A 25620-nucleotide genomic window follows, 5' to 3' on the forward strand; every position below is an offset into this window, starting at 1 on the left:
TGAAAGCACTTTACTTATTCCATCCTATTGCAATTCCAGAAATTCAGGTGCTCCTTGATTTATGATGGGGTCACACCTGAATAAACTCAAATATTGCTAAAAACGCACTTTTGACTTGAGATTATTTTCAACCTATGATGGGTTTATCAGGACATAATTCTGTCATAAGTTGAGGAGCTTACTGAATGAGTATCACTTTTGTACCATCATATAATCAAAAACTCCTAAGTAGTGGACTGTCTATAATTTATTTTCTGTTCTATATGCTAACACATGAAAAATAATATTTGGCAAATATAAGAGTTTTCCAAAATTTGGAAAGTCTAGTTTCTAGTGGCACATCAACATATATAAAATGACTTAACAAATCATTTTCTCACCATCTGCCTTCTTTATTGCTGAGAGACTGTACAGATGCTCACCTTCTATTTGGTCGCATATTTGGGGAAATGTGTCCTAATCTCTTACCCCAAGGAGCTAGATCTTAATTAGTCTGAACCAATGTGATTAATCCCATTCTTCTATGCTTAGGAAGGGACAAGTAACTCAAATCTAGCCAATCAAATAGGAAAGTCTAGGGTATCTGAGAAAGGGTTTGTTGATTTTAAAAACAGACATTGGAGATAATAGGCCCTTAACCTATCCTTGGGTATTACTGTGTGAGAATGTGACACAAAGAGCAACAGACATCTTGTGACCATGAATGGACAGCCAAGAGGATTCCAAAAAAATCCATCTGGAACCTAATCAATCATTAGCCAAATGACCAATAAGAAACCACGGAAATGGATGGGACCTATACAATTTCTTGTTGAGTTTACAACTGTTTTTATTTTTAAAATTACTTTTAGTTAGGGACTTTTACTTGGAACTTAAAACATCATAAGGTATGCACTGATTTACACTGAATGATTTAGGGCTTATATAAGAGTTGCTATTCATCATGTATCCACGGACCAGGCATTAGGTAGTTTACATATGTAGTTCTCTCACAACGTAACTATCATAACCCTATATGGTCAGTACTACTTTTTTTTTTGAGATGGAGTCCTGCTCCACTGCCCAGGCTGGAGTGCAGTGGCATGCGATCTTGGCTCACTGCAACCTCGGCCTCACGGGTTCAAATAATTCTCCTGTCTCAGCCTCCCGAGTAGCTGGGACTACACGTGTACGCCACCATGCCCAGCTAATTTTTATATTTTTAGTAGAGACAGGGTTTCACCATGTTGGCCAGGCTGGTCTCGAACTCCTGACCTCAGGTGATCTGCCTGCCTTTGCCTCCCAAAGCACTGGGATTATAGGTATGAGCCACTGTGCCCGGCCCAGTACTACTTTTATTATCCTCATTTACAGAAGGGGCCTAGGAGAGATTATAGAACTCCCTTCAGAGAACGTGGCTATTAAGTTTCAAAGTCAAGATCTGAACTCAGGTCTGTCTTGGCATTTCAAATATACTATGCTGCTAGCCCACTTAACGTGAGTTCCACTGTCTACGTGTCTCCATAAAGGAAACTCTACACTAGCAATTTCCCAAGATTATTCTGAAGAGTCAATGAGAAATGTATCTGTACTATTATTTAACTATGATATTGCAGTAAAGATAAACAGGCATTCTTAGAATTTTTAAATAAGGTTTGAATAGTTTAACTTCTATGCCTTTCAGTTAATTCTCAAAGCAGTGCAATCTGATTTTAAATCAGCATATTTTGAATACAACACTTTATAATGTCAATGTATTTTTATGAAAGTTTGCATGCAAACATAGGTTGGAGTTGAATGTATATATTTTTAAAAGATAAAAAAGCATAGAAGGCTATAACTGAAAGGGAACTTGGAAATCACCTAGACAAACCTTCATATTTTGGATAAAGAAAGTACTAGAAAGAGGTGATGGAAACTGTCAGTGCCATTACCTAATTAATATTAGAAACAAGTCCTTTAACTCCTAGTCTATGATTCTTCTGATTTTTATTCTTATATTAAGAATAGAAATGTAAAAAAAATTAAAAATTTTTAAAATAGGTGATTTTAATTTGATAATGTGAAAAATGCTGTTACTTATCTTTGTTTTCAAATGGTTTGTATCTGTTAAAACTCTCTTGGTTTGAACAAGTGACTTTTTCAAGTTCTATAACTAAACTTGATACTATTAAAATCTTTGAGTAATTTCTAATTTTCTACTATAAGAAGGATACTTGGCCACCTAAAACTAAGGCATTCACTTTACAGAGATCACTGCTTGCAGTGAGAAGCAGTGTATCTTTTCTAATCCTCTAAATTTATGTTGAGAAAACCACACTAACATTAGTCTTTACATGAACTGTAAAGAAAATATCAGAGTTCTCCTGGTATGGGGCCACAGCGCCTCTGCAATTTGTAAACACACTAATGAGATTCTAAGGTGTTTACAGAGGGAATTTCTAGCTGAATATACCACAGCTTCCCAAGCAATCCATGGGAAAACTATGCACAACACCTAGAAAAACAGGTGGCAGGCTCTTTTACGATAAATATGATTTCTAGGTTGAATATATTGTGTACAGAGAATTTCAAGGTACCTACTGATAAAGATTAATGCTTTCACTTTTCTTTCTTTAGGATGCTCTTCAATATTTCTTGAATCTTTCTAAAAATTATTTTCAAGGTGAGATACTGTTCAGGACAACTGGTGCAGTCTCTTCAACAAATCAACACACACACACACACACACACACACACACACACACACACACACACACAAGAATGGTTCTAAATTAAAAGAGACTTAAGGGATATAACCGGTTGTGCATAGTCCTAGACTGAATTTTAGTTTAGGGACATCAAAGTACAGGATGTTTTTGGAACAACTGAGAAAATCTTAGTATGGACTAGATATTAGAAGATGTTAAGGAATTACTATTAATTGCTTAGAGATGGTAATATAATTTGAGCTATGAAGAGACCTGTTCTTACTTTTTTAAAGATACAATCTGAGGTTAAAAGAAAGAATATGTTATCAAAACTTCACAGCATAAAAAGATTCATCTTTCATTATTTATCATATGTCCATATAAAGTGACCTTTTTCACAAATCTTCGTCTTAAATTCACTTTTCTAATTTTACTACTGCAATCCTGATATTTTTGATGAGAATAATTTTATTCTGTCTCCCCCAATCTTTTATTTTACTTTTTAGACAGAGCCTCACTCTGTCACCCAGGCTGAAGTGCAGTGGCACGCTCTTGGCTCACTGCAACCTCTGCCTCCTGGGTTCAAGTGACTCTTCTGCCTCAGCCTCCCAAGTAGCTGGGGACTACAGGCGTGAACCACCACACCCAGCTATTTTTTTTATTTTTAGTAGAGACAGGGTTTCACCATGTTGGCCAAGCTGGTCTCGAACTTCTGACCTCAAGCAATCCATCCACTTAGGCCTCCCAAAGTGCTGGGATTACAGGAGTGAGCTACCATGTCCAGCCTCCCCTAGTCTTTTACGTTCAGCTTTATTGTGCCATTTTCCTTTAGCTAAATTTATTTTATACAAAGCAAGTTACTGGATTTTGCTTTAGATCCTCAAGGGAAGTCTCTCCAAGGCATAAGACTATTTGCAATTACTATTATATTTGTTATATTTGGTCTAATTTCTTTTACTTTAGTTTTGTGCTGTTTTTAAGTTTTCCTTATTTTTCTACTATGTCTTTTTTTTTTAATTTTAACTTTTGCAAGATACTTTACTCCAACTTACTAATAGTTACTTTAAAGCATGTCATAAACATTATTATAATTTATCTAAGTATATTTTTAAAAATTAAGAATGTAGAATATTCATTTGTAGAAGATAAAAAATTCAGTACTTCTAACTTCCTTCAGCATATTCTTTACCTTCTTCCTCAAACTTATTTAATCTGAATATTTTCCAAAATTAATAGCAACTTAAAAATTTAAAATTAAAAATAATTTTTAATTTCAGAAAAATTAAGGATTTGTAAATGCAAAGAAATCCCAACATTAGAATGATATGTAATTTACACTAGGTAAAATGGGCAGTAAGTTTTCTCCAACTAGTGGCTCAAAAGTTTATACCACTTAGTTTCCATTTCACTGCTCATTCATTTTAATCTTTATCTCCTTATTCTTGAGTTATTTTTCAATGTACCCCTCAAATATCTGAAATGTATTAACTGGGTAGCATATCTGTCAAGACATTAAAGGTCAGAATTTACCTTTGCATATAAATAAAAACTTGCTTGGATATAAAATAAGAGGTTCATAACCTCTTCTCTGAATTGTACAAGACACAATATCCTGTGCTCTGTAATATATTTTTGCAAAAATCGAAGCTTACATAATTTCCTTTGTTGTCTTTTTTCCTCTCCCTGAAAGTTGATTGGGTTCTTGTCTTTGGCTTTGAACACAAACACTAGGCCTTATTATTTGCCTGTTTAATTTTGTATGTGACAGGACTTCAATTTGCAATATTATGCTATTTTTAATTCAGATTCATAAATTTTCTTTCTTTAATCATAATATTTGATTTGTCTGCTCTATTTATTTATGAAATAGATCTCTGTGAGCTGACCCCAGTGGTTCAGAGCTCAGTATATCCTTTATATTTTCAGTGAGATTAATATTTCACCAAATTGCTTTGTTAGACCAAAATGTGCTCTTGACTCACAACAAAGATTTCCTTTTGACTGCTGTGATTTTTAGGCCATTATTTTCTTCTTATCATGGTCTTTTATATACAAACTAAATAATAATTAAATTCAACACACCATATTGTTTTCAAATGAGACTAATATTTGAAATTGCACAATTATTAGATTATAAAGATTCAAACATGACTCTGATGGATCATTCAACATCATCCATAGGAAATAAACATTTTCTTGGAATACTCTTCAATCTGACAGTTATGCAGCTACCTAAATCTGAAGACCCAGGCTAATTCTCCTCACAGAGAGAGAAAATATCCTGTTCTCAACTCACTAGTACTTGTTTCTTTAAATATATCTGAAGAAAAGCTATTTACCCTTCTATCAACAAAATGAATGCAAATTGGTGAATTTTAAATACCCAAAACTGAGGTCACTGAATCAATGAAGAATTTTCCAAACCAAATACTTAATATTTAGATTAAAAGTTAAAACACACACATTAATTACAGTGAATATAATCTAAAAATAATATAAAAGTGCAACTTTGAGAGCCAAAAATAAAGCTAAACTCTAATTCTGGCTCAGAGTTTTATGAAAAACACATTTCACCCAGTTTGAAAAGTCTCTACACATTACACGACAATACTTACAAGCTGAAGTTCTAATAGTTGGATCTTTTCATCTTTTTTCTTTATTTCCTCTTTAAGTTGTTTTATTTCATTTAATAAATCTTCAGTCTGAAATATTAAAACATTTTTAGATGAGGTATTTAAAATACCATAATGAGAAGCATGAAATCAATGATGAAGACACAGTAATGAATGAACCATCTGGTCATTTAGGGGGGAAATCCTCTTTTTAAAAAAAACACAAGATTTCATCCAATAATGAAGTCTGGCTTCCGGTTCTAGGCGCTTCGGGAGCCGCGGCTAAAGGTGCAGACATGGCCAAGTCCAAGAACCACACCACACACAACCAGTCCCGAAAATGGCACAGAAATGGTATCAAGAAACCCCGATCATAAAGATATGAATCTCTCGGGGGGTGGACCCCAAGTTCCTGAGGAACATGCGCTTTGCCAAGAAGCACAACAAGAAGGGCCTAAAGAAGATGCAGGCCAACAATGCCAAGGCCATGAGTGCACGTGCCGAGGCTGTCAAGGCCCTCGTAAAGCCCAAGGAGGTTAAGCCCAAGATCCCAAAGGGTGTCAGCCGCAAGCTTGATCGACTTGCCTACATTGCCCACCCCAAGCTTGGGAAGCGTGCTCGTGCTCGCATTGCCAAGGGGCTCCGGCTGTGCCGGCCAAAGGCCAAGGCCAAGGCCAAGGATCAAACCAAGGCCCAGGCTGCAGCTCCAGCTTCAATTCCAGCTCAGGCTCCCAAAGGTGCCCAGGCCACTACAAAGGCTACAGAGTAGGTATCTCTGTCTGCCAACGTGAGGACAGAAGGACTGGTGCGACCCCCCACCCCCACCTCTGGGCTGCCATCTGCATGGGGCTGGGGTCCTCCTGTGCTTTTTGTACAAATAAACCTGAGGCAGGATTTGTTAGCCTCTATGATCCTGGGGAAAAAAAAAAAAATAATGAAGTCTGACATGTTGATAATGAGCAACAGTAGCAGCAACAGTTAGCATTTATTGAGCACTTATTAGATGTTAAAAACTAAGCACTTTCAGGTATTTAAGCATTTGATTCTACCCACACTCCTGAGGTAGGTGCTGTAATCCCTTTTTTACATATAAGAAAACTGGGACATAGGTCACAGAGTTTAAAAAAAAAAAATCGCATACAAAAAAGCAACTTTAGCTAGACTTCAAGAGATACATAAAACTAGCCTGTGAAAGGGCATGAGAAGCAGAGGCAACAGAATAATTAAAGGCACAGAGGCATTTCATGGCTGGTTTAGAAATCAGCAAAAAAGATAAATGTGCCTGAAGGATAACAAGGAAGATTCTTTGTCCATGAGCTACTTTTTGAGGAGTACCTCCTGAATCAAAGAGAGAACACCTTGTCAATTGGATCTATAAGAAATGCCTAATACTATTAAATGGAAACCTACTGTCAAGTTAAGCAGGAATTCAGTTACATTTCCAAAGTGTTAATCATTACTCTATAGTTAGTCCATGTTGTTTGTGTATCATTATTCAGTTATCCAAAAGAGAAAGTAATATAAGCAAGGAAATTCAAATATAGATGTGAATAATATCTTTCCAGAGAGAAAAACAAGTAAGCAAATAATTAGACTGTGTTACAACAAGCAAAGAATGTCATCCCCTTTAGATACATTGGGAACAAAAACATATATTCTCTTTAACAAAGAGATCAGAAATAGACATTTTACAAAGGTTTGATCATATCACATAAGCATCCCAAACAATGTGGAAGATTTTAAAAATGCTATTATGTATACTATAATTGAAAAAGACTTTATTACATACAAAAAATAATCTTCACTTGAATTTTAAGTTTAGGAATTATAAAAATTCATAAAGATAAAAAAGATGTATTGCAGATCATGAAAGACACATTTTTAAGAATACATTTAGAAGGACACATTTCTAAGTTATGTAGCAAATACAGCTATTCAAAAGAAATTATTTATATTTAATTATATAACATTTTAAAGCATCTTAACAATTAACATTAGTTAAAAGCTATTGAAAAATCCACGCAAATATGACAGAGGATTTATATCTCAAGTATATTAAGAGCCTGTCCAAACATTTAAGATCATTTTTAGGTCTCAACAGACACATAGCCAGTTCTCACAAATACACATATAAATGGTAAAATGTTGTATTTAACTTGTTGAATAAAGTATTGTTTTATAAATATTAAGTTAGTGGTGAAATACCCAATGTAATTAACCAGACTACAGAAAAAATGGCACATCATTAGACACAGCAGTTAACCTTTTTGGACAAAGCTGTATTTTTAAGAGCCATCAAAATACCTGCGCTCTGATTCAGTTATCCCATTCCTAGGAATCTATGTGAAAGAATTGATCCTAAGTAAGAGAAAACCTGTAACAAGGTGTTATCTGAAAGTTAACAAGTTTACAATTGTCCTATAGGAGGATAACTGGAATAAAATGTAGCAACTTGATGGAACACTATACAGCCATCATTCATGCAGTCACCAGTAGGTTCTGACAGTGTTACACAAGAAATGGACCCAAAAATGAAACCAACAAACAATGTGCTAAGAACATTAATAGCCAGCATGTATATAGCACTTGCTATATGGCAGGCACTGCTCTAAGGATTTTTTTTCCCACCAAAACCATTTCGTTGTTTTAATTTTATTTTTAATTGACATAACACTGTACATATTCATGGTTTACAAAGTAATGTTTTGATACATATAATGTATAGTGATTAGATCGGGCCAATTAGCATTTCCACCATCTCAAACATTGATCATCTCTTTGCATTGGGAACACTGACTGATTTTATACATAAAGATAGGCAAAGAAGTGACATCACACATTAGGAATGAGGGACTACAGTGGAGTTCCAAAGGATAAGCACAAGATTCAGAAGACAGAGGAGTGTGGTAGGCTTGAAATTTTAGTTAAAGGATTCTAAGTGTCACACAATAATACAAAGGTGAGGGCAAGCATAGCACATCTGGAGAATCATAAGCAGTGTCGCTGTTGCACTTAGGCTCTGATGAATGGTGAGGAGCAACTGGCTAGTAAACTAGGCAAGGGCCAGATCACAGACAGCCATGACTATCACGCATGGCCTTAGCTAGGTAGTGACAGATTTGCATTTGAGATGGCTTTGACAGGTGTTTAGAGGACAAATTTTAACAACAGCAACAAAACTGAGCTAGGCACTTATGAAAATATTATAATAATCCAAATAAGAGTAGAAGCCTGACCCAACAGAGTGATCATACAGATGAAAAAGGAGAGAAGAAATCAAAATTTTGAGATTTTGGCAATTCACTGCATGTGAGAAAAGAACAGAGGAGCATTCAAGGGTGACACTGTATTTCTAGCTTGAGTGACATGGTGAATAGCTGTGCCAACAAAGGAAATGGCGAATACGGAAGAACAACAAGTATGTCCAAAGAGGAATATGTGTGAGCTTTAAATATATTGTTAGATGGGTGGGTGGGGGGTAGGAGGGAGGTGGGGGCATGGCGGAGTCAGAAGAGATCTTAAGGTTTCTTCAGTTCAGTACGTCAAAGCACTGTATGTTGGGGTACTGGCTTCTGAGCTCAACAGTCATCAATTTTTTCATTAAATAAATAAAATGTTTAAGACATCTCACATACAAATACACACACACACATATATGGGGGGGGGTGAGAGAGAGAGAGAGAGAGAGACTGTGTTAGAGGTACTTATGGGTGGGACACACAATAGAAGTGTGTCCAGTGGGCAATTGGATTACCAAGCATGAAAGAGAGGTGTTTTACATGTTATCCATATGTGTCATATTTGAAATTATGAGAGTAAGAAGTTTAAAGAGGACTGGACTAAAGATATAAATTTAACATTTAAAGAAGAGGAGAAAACTACAGGAAAAAATGTTGAAAGGTATGAGGGATTCCAGAGAGAAGTGACACAAAAGCCAAAGGAGAAAGTTTTTAAAACAAAGGTCATGTCAAATGTCTACAGCATTGAAATGGTAGATATTTTCATTGTTCCAAGTTTTCACACTAACTGGAAAGGAGTTTAAAGGGAGTCAAGGAAAAGTGTATTTGATTTACTGAAATTAAGTGAAATATACACATTTACAAATGAATAATGACAAGAAAGTAAAGGAATCACACTCAAGACAGATGAGAGAGGAGGAAGAGATGCAGTTAGGTCATTAAGCAGCAGCAGAAGACAAGAGTTAAGAACACAGAAGAAGAGCTGATATTACATAGCACAGTGGGCATTTTTATCCTGTAACTGGAACAAAGGAGTAAGAATGAGACAAATATAGGTAAGTTAGAAGGCAAGATGGAGGCCGGGCACAGTGGCTCACGCCTGTAATCCCAGCACTTTGGAGGCCAAGGCAGGCAGATCACCAGGTCAGGAGATTGAGACCATCCTGACTAACACGGTGAAACCCTGTCTCTACTAAAAATACAAAAAAAAAAAAAAAAAAAAGATTAAAAAAAAAAAAATTAGCCAAGCATGGCGGCGTGCACCTGTAGTCCCAGCCACTCGGGAGGCTGAGGCAGGAGAATGGCATGAACCCGGGAGGTGGAGCTTGCAGTGAACCCAGATCACGCCGCTGCACTCCAGCCTGGGCGACAGAGCGAGACTCCGTCTCAAAAAAAAAAAAAAAAAAAAAAAAAAGGGAAGCAGGCAGGAAACATAAGATATTTACTGGATGAACAAACATAAGGCTACCTGCAGAGGTTGAGATAGCTGAGCATGGAGCTTCATAGGGCTATTTGAAAGAGCTCATTAAGGGAATGGGAGAGGGATCTGTCCTGAGATATATAAAAGGACAGATTAGAGGCATGGTAAGTCCAATGGAGACTTTAGATCCAAAAATTTTAATGGCACAAGATGCAGTATTTGTGTCATTTGAAACTGCACTGCTAAATCATTTTGGATGAAAGGTGACATAGTTGGGGATTTGCTGATAAGAATGCAAAAGAGACCAGAATACTGAAGAAAAGAGACAGTATAACCTGTTGCATCTCAGCTTAAATAAGACTAGGAATAATCTGCCTGGAAGGAAATGGAGCAGGGACAAGAAATAAATACTGTGTAACAAAATGTCTATCATATAACATTAAATATTTAGATGAACTAGACAGGAACACTGAAAAAAAGTAAAGATACCAATTGTGTAAAAATGTTGGAATTAAATTTTTTTCTTTAAAACATAATTTCTTGTTTGGGTGTGGTGGCTCATGCCTGTAATCCCAACACTTTGGGAGGCCGAGGTGGGTGGATTACCTGAGGTCAGGAGTTTGAGACCAGCCTGGACAACATGGTGAAACCCCATCTCTACTAAAAATACAAAAAATTAGCTGAGCATGGTGGCAGATGCCTGGAATCCCAGCTACTTGGGAAACTGAGGCAGCAGAATCACTTGAACCCGGGAGGCCGAGGTTGCAGTGAGCCAAGATCACGTCACTAGGCCGGGCGCGGTGGCTCAAGCCTGTAATCCCAGCACTTTGGGAGGCTGAAACGGGCGGATCACGAGGTCAGGAAATCGAGACCATCCTGGCTAACATGGTGAAACCCCGTCTCTACTAAAAAATACAAAAAATTAGCTGGGCAAGGTGGCGGGCGCCTGTAGCCCCAGCTACTCGGGAGGCTGAGGCAGGAGAATGGCGTGAACCCGGGAGGCGGAGCTTGCAGTGAGCTGAGATCCCGCCACTGCACTCCAGCCTGGGTGACAGAGCGAGACTTCGTCTCAAAAAAAAAAAAAAAAAAAGATCACGTCACTGCATTCCAGCCTGGGTGGCAGAGCAAGACTTCATCTAAAAAAATAATAATAAAATAAAATAAAAAAATCTTTATATGTAAAAAACTTTTTCACACACACACACAAAATTCAGGAAAGAGGTCAACTTTGCTTTTAAAATGTCAGTGACAAATTCACAATTTTTTTTTCTAAACTGGGAGGTCATCAGAGATTACCAAAGTCAATGGTTCTCAACTAAGTGTTGAGAAAGAGATGGCCTGCTGTGAACCTGCAGACTTAATGTATTATACTGACAGCAGGATGAAAGCTCGGGGTTGGGAAGTAATTCGGGCAAGGACAGGTAGTCAACAAGTTGAAAAGCCAAGATGAGAGAACAAGATTGACTACTGTACTATACTCTTATGATTTTGATTGCTTTACATATAATCTTCTTCCCAATAAATCACTCTGCAACCTATGAGAAAATAATGCTTTTCTGTCCCACTAATTCCAGGCCTGGCCCCTTGAATTGTTTTGAAAGTGGTATGTGCCACATCCAAGCAGAATTCACATGTGATCCTATCAAAGTTCTCTTCTCATGAGCATAATAACATCTCCCACAATAGGGACTGATCCTTCAGTATGGATCCCAGAATAAAGAAGACACATGAAGCAGAGTCCCAGCTGATCTACAGCCAATATGTAAGTGAAATGTAAATTTCATTATTATAAGCCACCACTACTTTCAGGTTGTTACTGCAGATGACTAGCAAACACTAATAAGTGTACTCTGAAAATGGGATGTAAAAGCTAACTATAACTTGACTTGAAAACATTAAGTTAACCAAGAATCTCTGTGTGTGCTTAAGAAATAAATATGTACTTAAATAGTTGCAAATAGTTGCAAAATAAAAGAGCTTTCTTCAACTAAACATAGACATAAAGATAGTAAGACTTATAAAAAAACACTTTCACAAAAATACATCTGTATTCTGTATTTTTAAACATGAAAAAAGATAAATTAATCTCATTTTTGGTATATTTCTTCAATTTTAGGATTTATATATGAGAAGTACCTATAACCATTTTAACTTTTATTCATACTCATATTTTAAAAACTCAATTATTTATCATTATGAGCAATATATTTTCTTTTAAAATCCTGCAACAGTAGTAATAAAGGGACAAATCATTATCCGACTGATAAATTCAAATTAAAGCACCACAGAGATATCATTTCAACTAAACAATGCAGCAAAAGTTAAGAACAAACCTGATGCTGTAGGTATTAATACATTTATTATTGTTTTCATTGTCACGGTATCATTATTTTAGTATTTAAAAAGAATTTTGAAAAATCCAGCATGACTACATAGTCATACCTTATATACTTTATCACCATCTTCTGGTTCCGGACTGGACGGCAATGATAGTTGAATATCATGCAATGAACCACTTCCATCATGCTGTCAGAAAGAAGGGAAGAAAAACACTCGATTAATACAGTAATTGTGGACATTCAGTTCAACCTGAATTTGCCCAGACCAAATGCTAGCATGGTGAAGAACAAATGGGAGATAAAATTTTAGAAATCTTCTTTTCCCCTATATATCCTGGTAGAAGGAAATGTGGAAGAAGAAAAAAGGGAGCTACGGCAAGAATAATCTGTGGAAGTAAATAACGGATACTATATAAGCAGTTGAAATAGAGAACCATTAAACACATGAGAAATTTCCTAAAGAATTTTAAGACTGTTTCACCTAAGAAAAATGTAAAACAAAAGTCAACTGAATCTGTTTTGGTTTAGACATGTTTTGAGTACTAGGAGCCATAAACAATAATATTAAACAACTCAATAAGGCTTAGCAGCAAAAATAACTGAATTAAAAATACTAGCTACATGAGGATATATATCTCATAACTCCATGTATATGAAGTCTGAGAAAAGGCAAAACTATGGTGTTAGAAATCAGAAGAATGATGGTAGACTAAAGGGAAGGGGGTTACTGACTAAGAAGGAATATTAGGGAACCTAGTAGGAAGCTGGAAATGTTCTATGTCCTGAGTGTATGGTAGTTAAACATACATATGAAAAGCTTGTGCTGTACACTTAAGATTGGTACACCTTAACCACTTTACTGGATGTATATCATGCCTCAAAAAAAGGCTGAAATAAAGATTTTTGTTCTAAAACATTATAAAGAAAATAAGATGACAATATTAAGTTCCACCATTTGCTGAAGTGGTTTAGTAATAAGAAACCACATGCTCAATGGTTCAGAAAGACAGCCTCAAGAAAAATGAACCAGTGAAGAATACAACTGGATGATGTGCTACCTTGATCAGGGCTGAGCCCCTGACCAAGGCAGTACAACTGAGGTTCAACACCTTATTTGTTCATATGACTCCTGGCTGCCTCAGTAAACCCAGTGACTGAATAGCAACCTTCAAGGAACATAACATCGCAATCTTCCTCAGATATATCTTTTCTGGTTCTTCCATGCCATGAATAATGTCTACAACAGGGGAGGTGAGCATGTAGGTTATTTTCTTCTTAACTTATTGTACTGTATACGCACTGACACAGAATCTCTAGGGAGGGGCCCAGAATTTCTAAATGTGTATTTAGGGAAGTTCAAAAGGTAATGCTGATTGACAGTCAAGAGTAAGTGTTTGTCAAATTTCCAGGACAGATAAATTACTTTTCTATGGTGGTGTCAAATGGACATTAAGACTTTGATCTAAGAACATAGGCAACATTCTAATGAATAGCAATATTCTCAGAACACGTTTTTTAAAATTAAGAAATAAAGAAAGTAAAGTTAGTTTTACAGGACTCATCTCAGTAAAAAGTTCATCTTTGTTATTACTGCCTAGACATATAAAAGCATGGCCAGTCCTACCTACAAGTATATTTGAGAAGACAGAGAAACTATAAAATTTGAATTATTTCCAAATATCTAAATGTCTTCTTCCCAACTGCAATGCAGGAACCCCAAGGAATGTGAGACAACATAAGCACATACTGCTTTGCATTAGATGCAGGTGCACTTGTGGGAAGTGTACAGCAGAATAGAAAAAAATAAAACAACAGCATTTAGGATAGAGGAAAAAAGAGAAGTCATACAAAACAGAAAATACCAGGGAGGTCACAAAATACCAAGAACTGAGTAAAGTAACTCCATAAAGCTGTTTGTAAATTAATCAGTCCATCCCTGAGCAGCACTTGCTTGGATCTGATCCTAAACAGTACACAGCAAAGACTTTGAAAAACAACCTAAGATCACTTCCCAGATCCCAGACTAGCCTCTGGTAGATTTATACTCAGAACAGATCTGGAAAGCATGGCAAAAGCTTTGAAAACAGAGCTGGCATTAAAACCACAATCAAGACAGCTAGCTGTACCTTGTAGCCTAAACTCAACCACATTGTTTGCCTGTTTAAAAACAAAATAAAGATTTAAAGAAGATCAGGAATCTCATTATACAATGTTCAAATATCTAATATATAACCCAAAATGACTCAACATCTAAACAAAGGAGAAAATGTCAACTCACAAAGGAAAAGACAATCAAAAAACGCCAACACCAAGACACAGAAGTTAGAATTGGAAGATATTTTAACAGTGCTGTTACTAAAATTCTCCAAAAGAGTGAACTCTTGAAGGGACTACAAAGAGGAAATCTCAGGAAAAAAAAACAAAAAAACAACAGAATATAAAAAGTACAAACAAATGGAAATTTTGGACCTGAAAAGAGTCAAAAACCAAAATTTTAAAGTGCACTATTGATGGGCTAAATACTACCATTTCAAAGAGTGATCAACAAAAATTATCCAATCTGAATGATGAAGAGAAACAAGATTGATCAAAAAAAATTCACAGAGCCTGCTAAGGAACATATGGGAACAATAACAAAAGAGGTAACGTTTCTGTCACTGAAGTCACGGAAGCATAGGGGTGGGCAGAAAAAAATATTTCAAGAAATAATGGATAAACACACCTCAAATTTGGTGAAAGACACAAACCTACAGATTTGAGAAGCCAAATTTAAAAGAACAAAAAATACACCAAACACATGCTCTCTGAATATAAGAGAATTTAAGTATAAACTAATAACAGAAAGATAATCTCCATACACTTGAAAAGTAGACAACCTTCTAAATCATCCTTGGGTCAAAGAAGAAGTCTCAAGAAAAACAAGAAAATATTGTGAATTGAAGGAAAATAACAGACACAACATAGAGAAATGAAAACACATGCTCACATGAAAATCTGTAAGCAAATGTTTACAGCAGCTTTATTGGTAACTGCAAAAAAATTAGAAAGCAACATAAATACCCTTCAGCTGGCAAATGAATAAGCAAACTGGTAGCATTAAAATAGAACACTAACTGCAATATACAGAAACAAATTACTAATACATGGTACAGCATAAATGAATTTTTCAAGTTGCATTATGTTAAGTAAAAAAAGCCAGACTCAAAGGCTATATATTATACTCAAAAGGCTATATCATATCCATTTATATGACAACCTTTTCATATCAGTGGTTGCCAGGAGCTAGCAGTGGGTGTAGAAATTGACTTTAAAAGAAAATAAGGAATTCTGGGAGGTGACTGTAATAGCTGCACAACTGTCTGTTAAAGCTCATAAAACTGTACACCGAATTCATGCAGGTAGCGGTCTGTGCTTGATTTGAGGGCTCAGCATGGCATTTCCTGTTCTCTCCCCGTGTGGCTGCAGCTCAGGCCTTTAGTTTGACCCAGCCCGACTTAGGCTTTGGAAGAGCTACAGAAAATCTCTAGAAGAAGCAAAGGTGTTGCTGGAGAAGGATACTAGGAAAAGAGTACACGATGCCCTTACAGGTGAAAAATCCAAAATTGAGACAGAAATCCAGAACAAGATGCAACAGAAATCATAGAAGAAAGCAGAACTTCTTGATAATGAAAAGCCAGCTGCTGTAGTTGATCCTGTTACAACGGGACATACAGTGAAAACCAGTAATTATGGATGGGATCAGTCAGATAAGTCTGTGAAAATCCACATTACCTTAACTGGAGTTCATCAAGTTCCCACTGAGAATGTGCAGGTGCATTTCACAGCGAGGTCATTTGATCTTTTGGTAAAGAATCTAAGTGGGAAGAGTTACTCTATGATTGTGAACAATCTCCTGAAACACATTTCTGTGGAAGGTAGTTCAAAAAAAGTCAAGACTGATACAGTTCTCATTTTATGCAGAAAGGAAGTAGAAAAGGCTGGGTGTGGTGGCTTACGCCTGTAATCCCAGCACTTCGGGAGGCTGAGGCAGGCGGATCACCTGAGGTCAGGAGTTTGAGACCAGCCAGGCCACCATGGCAAAACCTCGTCTCTACTAAAAGTACAAAAATTAGCCGTATGTGATGGCAGGCACCTATAATCCCAGCTACTTGGGAGGCTGAGGCAGGAGAATCACTTGAACCCTGGAGGTGGAGGTTGCAGTGAGCCAAGATTGCGCCACTGCACCCCAACCTAGGTGACAGAGTAAGACTCTCAAAAAATAAAAATAAAAAAGAAGAGAAAGAAAGTGGAAAACACAATGTGGGAGGGATTACCTGGCTCAGGTTGAAAAAGAGTGCTGTTCTTACACTGCTAATAAAGACACCTGGGACTGGGTAATTTATAAAGAAAAAGAGGTTTAATGGACTCACAGTTGCACGTGGCTGGGAAGCCTCATAATCACGGCGGAAGGAGAAGCACAGGCATGTCTTACATGGTGGCAGGCAAGACAGCATGTGTGGGGGAAATGCCCTTCATAAAATCATCAGATCTCATGAGACTTATTCACTATCATGAGAACAGCATGGGAAAAACCCTTTCCCCCGTGATTCAATTACCTCTCACCAGGTCCATCCCACAACACATGGGGATTATGTGAAAAAAAAAAAAATCAATTACAAGGAGAAACCCTCCTATGACACTGAAACAGATGCTAGTGAGGGATTGATGAATATTCTAAAGAAAATATATGGAGAAGGAGATAATGATATGAAGCAAATCATTAATAAAGTCTGGGTGTAACCAAGAGAGAAGCACATCAAAGGAGGACAGAATTTTGAGACTTAGAAGTCCTTCTGGGAACTGTATTGTGGAAATACAGATGTTGCCAAAAAGGAAATATTGGTGAGCTGCATATATAAATTTGACAGCTATTTACATAGCCTTCTTCTAAGTAAAGGCAATGAATTCATCATTTCCTATGAGAGGATTTATTTAAATAAAATACGTGTATTAAACTGTCAAAAAAATCTGTACACCAAAAGGATGAATTTTACTGTATATATTACAGCTCAATAGAAATGCATTAGCTTGAATGATGTCCCCCCTAGAAATTCATGCCCATCCATAACCTGTGAATATGACCTTACTTGAAAATAGGCCTTTACAATGTAATCAGAGAAGGTCATGTGAAGATGGAAGTAGAGACTGGAGAGATGCATTTACAAACCAAGGAATGCCAAGGATTGCTGGTAACCACTAGAAGGTAGAAGAAACGCAAGTTTCTCTTACAGAGCCTTCAGACAGAGCAAATCCCTGATGACAACGCCTTGATTTTGGATTTCTAGCCTCCAGAACTATGACGGAATTAACTTCTATTGATGTAAGCCTCCAAGGTGTGGTAATTTGCTTTGGCAGCTCTAAAAACCTAAGATAAGATTTGATCAAAAACAGCTAAAAGCAAACCAAAAGGAGAGAAAAACACCAGATAAATCTCAACAATCGCACCCACAAAAAGCTGAAATAGCAATATTATTATAACACGAGAAGCAGGGTAGCATTACCGAAGGAAAGTATTAAAAAAGATAAACAAAGAATTCTAATTAGTAATCAGAGGACCAATCTGCCAAGAAGATGTACCAGTCATAAACATGTATATATACCTGATACAATAGCCTGAAAATGTAACAAAAACGGACATTAAAAGGAGAAACTGAGACATGTGTAATTATAGCAGGAGATTAACACTACTCTGAGAAATTCACACATCAAAGGCAAAAATTTAGTAAGGATAAACAAGATATATATAGTACAATTAACAAGCCTGATATAATAGACATACTGCTGCCTAAGATACAGAAAGCATATATTCTATTCAAACAAACAGAGCCATCATAAAAACAGACCACACTGTTGGCTAGAGATTAACAAACTATGGCTCACACGACAAATCTGGCCAGTTGTCTCTTTTTACTACAGTTAAGAATGCTTTCACATTTCTAAATGGTTGCATTTGAGATGTTTTATCTACATAATAGCCTCAATTTTGTGTCTTGCCCAAAATGGCTAAAATATTTACTATGTGATCTTCTAAACAAAAGTTTTCCAAACCCTGTTCTAGCCCACAAAGAAAATATTAACACCTTCCAAAGAATTTATATCATAGAAATATAGTGTTCTGATCAATTAAAAAATTAGAAATTAGACATAAATTAAGTGAAAGCCCCACATACCAAGTTATTATTTTTGAAAACTGAAAAAAAAATGAAATAAAATAAATGCATAGGATAGCCCAAGACAACTAAGAGTTACTAGTGTTTAAGGTATTAACATGCTTCAAAAAATTCTGCTCCTTTTTATTAAACACTCTAGCAGTCCAGAATTTAGGAGATCAAAAAGAGAAAAAGCTATTATTTCCATTAAAGCACAAGAGCCTTAAAGATTAGGAATATAACAATAACTGAATCAAATTAGTTACCCCCCTAATAACTCTGACACTAACCAATGGTTACTACTCTCTATTAATCCATGACTAGAATGAAAGTGCCCAGGCCAAAATTAGGAAACATTTGGTGGGGGCGGTGTCGGAGGGAATCATAAAATAGAAAACATACTCTTTCTAAAAAATACTGAAGAAATAACTTCATGCATTCAATTTTCATGTTTCACATTATACATACTAAAGAGCTAACATTTATTGACTAGTGCTGAGTACTGTTCCAAGTGTTTTGCATAAACATATTTAATAAATGCATAGAAGCAAAAATCGTACAAAAAATCCATAGCAACTGAACAAAAAATAAGTAATTCATAGTTAACCGACTGTCTAGGAATTCTGGGCTGCTTTACTAGGTGAAATGTTTTAGCAGTTTCTACAGGTTCTAGTTAGAATTTCTTAACTCTAAATGCAATTAGGATGCTAATATATTATCAGCATTTTATTAAAGACGGATAAACCTTCCTCTATTGTAAAAGCATTAGAGGACTATTGTCAGCAAACCATCTTCCATTCTTCTTTTTTGACACATCACAACAGTAAATTTTTGTTCTAGTACTGTAATTCTTCCACATGTTAACTTGCTGAAAACCCTGTAACAAACTCCTTCTTACCCAGGTGATTCTTCCATGAGTTTGCAAAAACTGAGATCTTCCTATGAGTTCCAGAGCAGCTGCAATGGACATGGATACTTGAAATGACTAACAAAAATGTTTGGCAGCACTGACAAGTCCCTACTAACAAGCATCATCAGTGATGTCAACAAAGCTGCCTTGTGTTTCAGATATGCTACAACATAATCACCAGAGGCACCCATAATCACAAGAGGAAAGGGAGCAGAGGAAGAGGAGAAAGATGTTTTCTTTCTCTTCTTTTCAAAAGTTTGTTTTTCTTTTTTAAATACAAAGGTATATGGATGAACAATCACATCACATCACACAGTCCAGAATGTACACTAAAAATAACTTTTGAGTAATAATGTAAAATTCAACAGTGGGATTTAAAATCTACTAATTCAAGCTACATTTGAGAGGATTTTAAAAACAGAGACTTACAAAATACCATTTTTTAATAAGTGCTTTAGAGGTGAAGTGATCCTCACAGATGGTCAGGGCAAAGACACTTTGAAATAAAAAACATATCTATCTGGCATCCAAGTTAACTGGAATGTTGTTATACATAAATAGAACCTTTATAATATTCTAAGCAAACAGTATTTACAAATTTTTTTCTGTTTACATTTTTTATTGAACCTACATATTTACATATCTGTTACATCTGTACATATCTGAACCCAGATATCCCTTCCTGTAGGTTTGTTTTGGCACTTAAAGATATTCCTAATTTCTACTATTTTTCTACATTTTGATTTTTTAAAAATATCCAACTCCTCAAGCCATCTGTGTTCTGCTACAGTATAAGAAACTAATTTTTCCTAAACTAATAAATTTTCCTCAGTAACTTTTGCAAAAAATCTTTCTATATGCAGGTGGACGTAATGGTACATGCCTGTAGTCCCAGCTACTTGGGAGGCCAAAGCAGGTGAATCATTTGAAGCCAGAAGTTTGAGGTTGCAGTACTTCATGATCACACCTGTGAATAGTCACTGCACTCCACATTGGCAACATAGCAAGACCCTGTTCTTTAAAAACAAAAACAAAAACAAAAAAACCTTTCTATATCCAATTATTTTTTACTAAATACTTCAGCACATATTTCTATGTTTCCTATTCTCTTTCATTGCTCTAAGAGTCTATTTGTGTCAGTATTATATCCTCCTCAAAAGGGTTTTTTCCCCTTTCTCCTTTTCAATGTACACAAATCTTATCCTTTGGTGTTTCCAATTTTGGAGTCATTTTGATGAATTCCAAAAACAAAGCTGTTGTGATTTTGGCTGCAATTGTATTAATCTATAAATCGTACTGAGAATAACTGTAGATACACACCATACACTCAAATTGTGTTTTATACAATCTTTATACAACACACAATTTATTACACACTCAGATTGTATCTTACACAATCTTTTTACAACATCTAATTTGTTACCCTTTGCAACACATCATTCTTGTAATTATTTAATTTAATACATGTATATTCCCCTAGACTATAAGCTAGCTATCTTGATTACTACTTTAATACCTGTAGCATTTATAATATTTAGTCTTCCCATAGAACATAAATGGTTTCCACAAAGTTTCTCAGGTTTATAAAGCACCGTAAATGTCTCTCAGTAAATTTACTGCTAATTTAATGTTTTATTTATACAGTGATAGCTGCCTTATTTACTACTGAAGTCCCAGCTCTATGATTTATTGGCCTTGGAGTATTGTTTATCTACTAGAATAGAGTTTTATATTTTGGGGCGTGGGGTGGGGACATGATCCACAATAAAAATACATTTTATAACACAACCAAGTTCATATATACATGAATAGGTATGTATTTACATGTGTATGCATATATCCATGTGTATAATATAGGGAGATATACATATATCTCTCTCACTAAAAACAAATTTCATGAAAAAGTATTTGTCCTTATTACATATTATGTCCTCTGATAGTTTTATACTGTTTTACTTCATTACCAAAAATTCTAATCATGATGAAAATTCATTTTAAGACCCACTAACCAGTTTTAACTTATAGTTTTCAGAACAATGTACTGGGTACAGGTTAAAAACTGTGTCCTCTTTATTTTTCTCTTGGATCCTTGGTACTGACAGAATAATAATAACTAAACAAATGCAGGTATTGAAGTAAATAAAATTAGCTTTCTGGGCAGCTACATAAAATTGTGAGCAATTAAAAACCCTTGACTTTTATGTTACGGTAGCTGCTATTATTAACTGCTAACGTGCATTAACTGTATTACATGTATCAGGTTATGTTGATACATCAGCATACTATGCTTAGCATTTTAGAATACTATCAGCATAATATGCTTAGCATTTTAAGATACTATGCATGATACTGTGTTAGCATTTTAATGTGTTTTTTGCTTGTTTGTTTGTTTGTTTTGTTTTTGAGATGGAGTTTTGTTCTTGTTGCCCAGGCTGGAGTGCAATGGCGCGATTTCAGCTAACCGCAACCTCCGCTTCCTGGGTTCAAGCAATTCTCCTGTCTCAGCCTCGTGATCATTACAGGCACGCACCACCACGCTCGGCTAATTTTGTATTTTTAGTAGAGACGGGGTTTCTCCATGTTGATCAAGCTGGTCTCGAACTCCCAACCACAGGTGATCTGCCCACCTCGGCCTCCCAAAGTGCTGGGGTTATACAGGCGTGAGCCACTGCGCTCGGCCCTACGTTAGCATTTTATGGGAATTACTTCATGCATTCTTCACAAAATTCCTGAAGTAAGAGCTATTACAATCTCTATTATCTCTTCTAGGAAACTGCAGGACAGAGAGTTTAAACAACTTTTCCAAGATTGTACAAGTAGGAAAATTTGCCTGAACCCAAACTCCACCTTGGAATTGTCTATTCTGATTTTTTTCTTGAGACAGACTCTTACTCTGTTGCCCAGGCTAGAGTGCAGTGGTATGATCTTGGCTCACTGCAACCTCTGCCTCCCGTGTTCAAGTGATCCTCCTGCCTCAGCCTCCTGAGTAGCTGGGACTACAGGCACATGCCACCATGCCTGGCTAACTTTTGTATTTTTAGTAGAGATGGGGTTTCGCCATTTTGGCCAGGCTGGTCTTGAACTCCTGAACCCAGGTGATCCACCTGTCTTTGCCTCCTAAAGTGCTTGGACTACAGGCATGAGCCACCGAGCCTGGCCTGATTTTTCTTAATTACACTTATTCCTATTAACTTTCATCATTGAAATGTAGAGATTCAACATGATCCCAATTATCCCACAACTAAAAACAACTTGAATGTCTATCAACAGAAAAATTGATAAAAGTAAAATTGTGGTACATATATGTAGAATGGAGTGCTGTTCAGCAATAAAAAGAAATGAACTACTGATACTAGCAAAACATAGATGAATATCAAAACCATTAAGATGAGTAAAAAATTCAGAAACAAAAAGAGTACACATCATATGGCTCCATTTTGATGAAATTCTAAGAAAGATAAAACTTTAGAACCAAAAGCAAAATAGTGGTTGCCTGGGCCGGGTTTGAGAAATAACTGACTGCAAAGGGAAATGAAGGAACTTTATCACCTACAGAAATGGTCTATATCTTGAAAGTGGTGGTAATTACACAATTGCATATCTTCATCAAAACAAACTATACACTTAAAATGGGTGCAGTTTATTTGAATGTACATTCTGTCTCAATAAAGTTGATACTTTTAAAAAAAATTATCCTCTTCACCTTCCTATCCCTTTCTTAACCAGCCATTAGGTAAGACACGGCAAAATAGGTTTCCACCCCAAAAGCCCAGCAGGAAATTTCAGAGCCTAAGCAGGTTGAAAGAGCATGTCTCCACAGGGAGGCAGCTTACCAATATATGTCATATCCCAAAAGGAGTAAAAACAGCATCCATGAGGGGTAGGGAAACAGCTTGATATTAGAGTCAAACTTAAGTGGAAAGAATAGAGTGTATGTGCATAATCAGCAGCCTGGCATGGGCTATCAAAGTCAAAGCAGAGTGAGGTGGATATCCACACACAGGATGGCCTGGCAAAGGTTGCCAGAGCTCAGGCATGATAATGAGTAAAGGGCCCAATCCCAGGTTTCAGACCCAAAATGGGTAAGGAGGGAATCCATGTGTAGACTCAACTGACGTGCAGTGTCAGAGGCCAAGCAGAGTGAGAAGGTGTCCATCTGGAGATGGAGATTGGCATGGAATATCAGAGCCTAATGGGCTGACAAGGAGTCAGAACTGGAGTAGTATGAGAAAAGGGTACACGGAAGAGTGGGAGCAGCCATGCACGGGGATTCAGAATCTCAGCAGGATAACAAAAATAGCCGGGTGTGGTGGTGCATACCTATAGTCCCAGCTACTTGGGAGGATCGGTTGAGCCCAGGAAGTCGAGGCTGCAGTAAGCCGACACTGCGCCACTGCCCAGCCTGTGTGACAGAGCAACACTCTGTCGCAAAAAAACAAAACAAAACAAAACAAAGCAAAACAAAAACAAAACAAAACAAAAGAATGAACTCTTCATACTTTAAGCCCTGAATCCACTGATCATCCACAGATAAAAACAAATAAAAGTGGACCTCTATCTCATACCTTAAATGCACCAAAATCAATTCCAAGTTATTTGAGATTTAATTGTGAAGGTCAAAATTCTTAATTTTTTAGAAAAGAACAGAATATTTTTATGACTTCAGAGCAAGAAAGGATTTTCAAACAAGGATTTCTAAAAGTACAAACCACAAAGAAAAAGTCTGATAAATTCACCATATTAAAAACTAAGAACTTTTTTTCATCAAAGGATATCACAGAGTGAAAAAGCAGTCTACACAACGGAAGATAATATTTGCAACACATACAACCAACAAAGTACTTGCATCTAGAATATACAAAAATCTCTCTCTCTCATACACACAAAAGACACGATCAGGCAACAAACATTCCATAAACATACAAAAAGGTTCAACTTTATTAGTCAGGGAAATGCAAATTAAAACCACAATTAAATGTCACTATATTCTATCCACATGACAAAAATTCATAAGTTGGATAATATCAAGTTTGCATACATGTGAAACAAAGAAAAACAATATCTACTACTTGAGGGGAGTAAAAAAGATTGAACTACTTTGGAAAACAGTTTGGATTTTCTAGGGTAAAAGACTTCCATGCTTCAGGACTCAGAAATTCCAATTCTGATTAGATACTCCAGAGCAACTTTCTCATGGTTGTACCAGGAAAATGTTCACAGGAATATTATTTGTCAGAGTCAAAAAAAAAACAAAAAACAAAAAACTGGAAACAAACAAAATGGACATCAAGAGTAAAACAGACAAAGACATTACGGTTTGTTCATAGATTGGAGCACCAATAGAGAAATGAAAATTAATGAAGTAGAGCCAAACATGAATGAACCTTCAAAAAATGTTGAATGAAAGAAGTCTTAGGGGAATTATAATTCCATTTATATAAAGTTCAAAAAGAGGCAAACCTTATATTCATGGAAATACAAACACAGATGGTAAAAATGAGAGGGAAAACTCTAGGTTCTGGAAAGGAAAGGTACTGCAATCAGGAAAGAGCACACAGGAAGCTTATTAATGTCTTATTTCTTAATCTGGGTGGTCAAGAGTACTAGCTCCTTTACATTCTAAGTTAAACTGAACCCTTATGTTGCATATATTCTTATTATGAATATTTCATAAACTCCTTTTTTCTTGGAGTGATGAGAAAAATATGGGAATAGGGAAACATGCATGCTCTGGCTCTTCTTTGGTTCTTTGTTACCACGTGGCAATCATTCAATCGCCTCTTAGCTCTTGGTAAACCCCACTTAGGATGATGCCACTTCTAATATTCCATCACCTACCACTGCCACTACCCGCACTGCCCCCACACACAGTGAACCAGAGAATTATGTGAGGGAAAAATTATTGGTTTTATTCTCAATGTTGGAGGGGAGGGAATAATGAAACGAAACATTTATATATCACATGTGACAGTTCATAAAACACTATTATATACTCCTTTATTTTTATTCCCCAAACAAGCATCCTGAAGTAGACATAACATAAATGATAGGAATCAAATATTTTGCAATGTAAATAAAATGTTAGGAAGAAGTATCAGCATGCCTTTCCATTACTCCATCTTAAATTCTTCATTTCTTATTGCAAGGTCAAAACAGATACGGAATGTGATAAGAGCAAACAAAAAATAATGAAAAGAAATGAGATGGGGAAAGAGTGGGTGGGTATAACTACTTCAGAAAATC

The 25620-nt window shown here is 36.2% G+C and overlaps 1 protein-coding gene and 2 pseudogenes across 12 annotated transcripts in view; 2 read left to right on the forward strand and 1 right to left on the reverse strand.

Annotated features, from left to right (window-relative positions):
- The window catches only part of CCSER2 (coiled-coil serine rich protein 2), a 188318-nt gene that overhangs the window by 37548 nt on the left and 125150 nt on the right, over window positions 1-25620 (reverse strand). For all 12 annotated transcript variants that reach the window (NM_001193762.2, XM_015147096.3, XM_015147100.3 and 9 more), the window contains 2 exon segments: window positions 5285-5371; window positions 12383-12466. In NM_001193762.2, coding sequence (NP_001180691.2) covers window positions 5285-5371; window positions 12383-12466 — 171 coding nt within the window.
- Window positions 5533-6175, forward strand: LOC698130 (large ribosomal subunit protein eL29-like; annotated as a pseudogene).
- LOC144331042 (calcyclin-binding protein pseudogene) lies at window positions 14847-16679 on the forward strand (annotated as a pseudogene).

This window comes from Macaca mulatta, chromosome 9 (assembly GCF_049350105.2).
Source record: "Macaca mulatta isolate MMU2019108-1 chromosome 9, T2T-MMU8v2.0, whole genome shotgun sequence".
Classification (NCBI taxonomy): Eukaryota; Metazoa; Chordata; class Mammalia; order Primates; family Cercopithecidae; genus Macaca; species Macaca mulatta.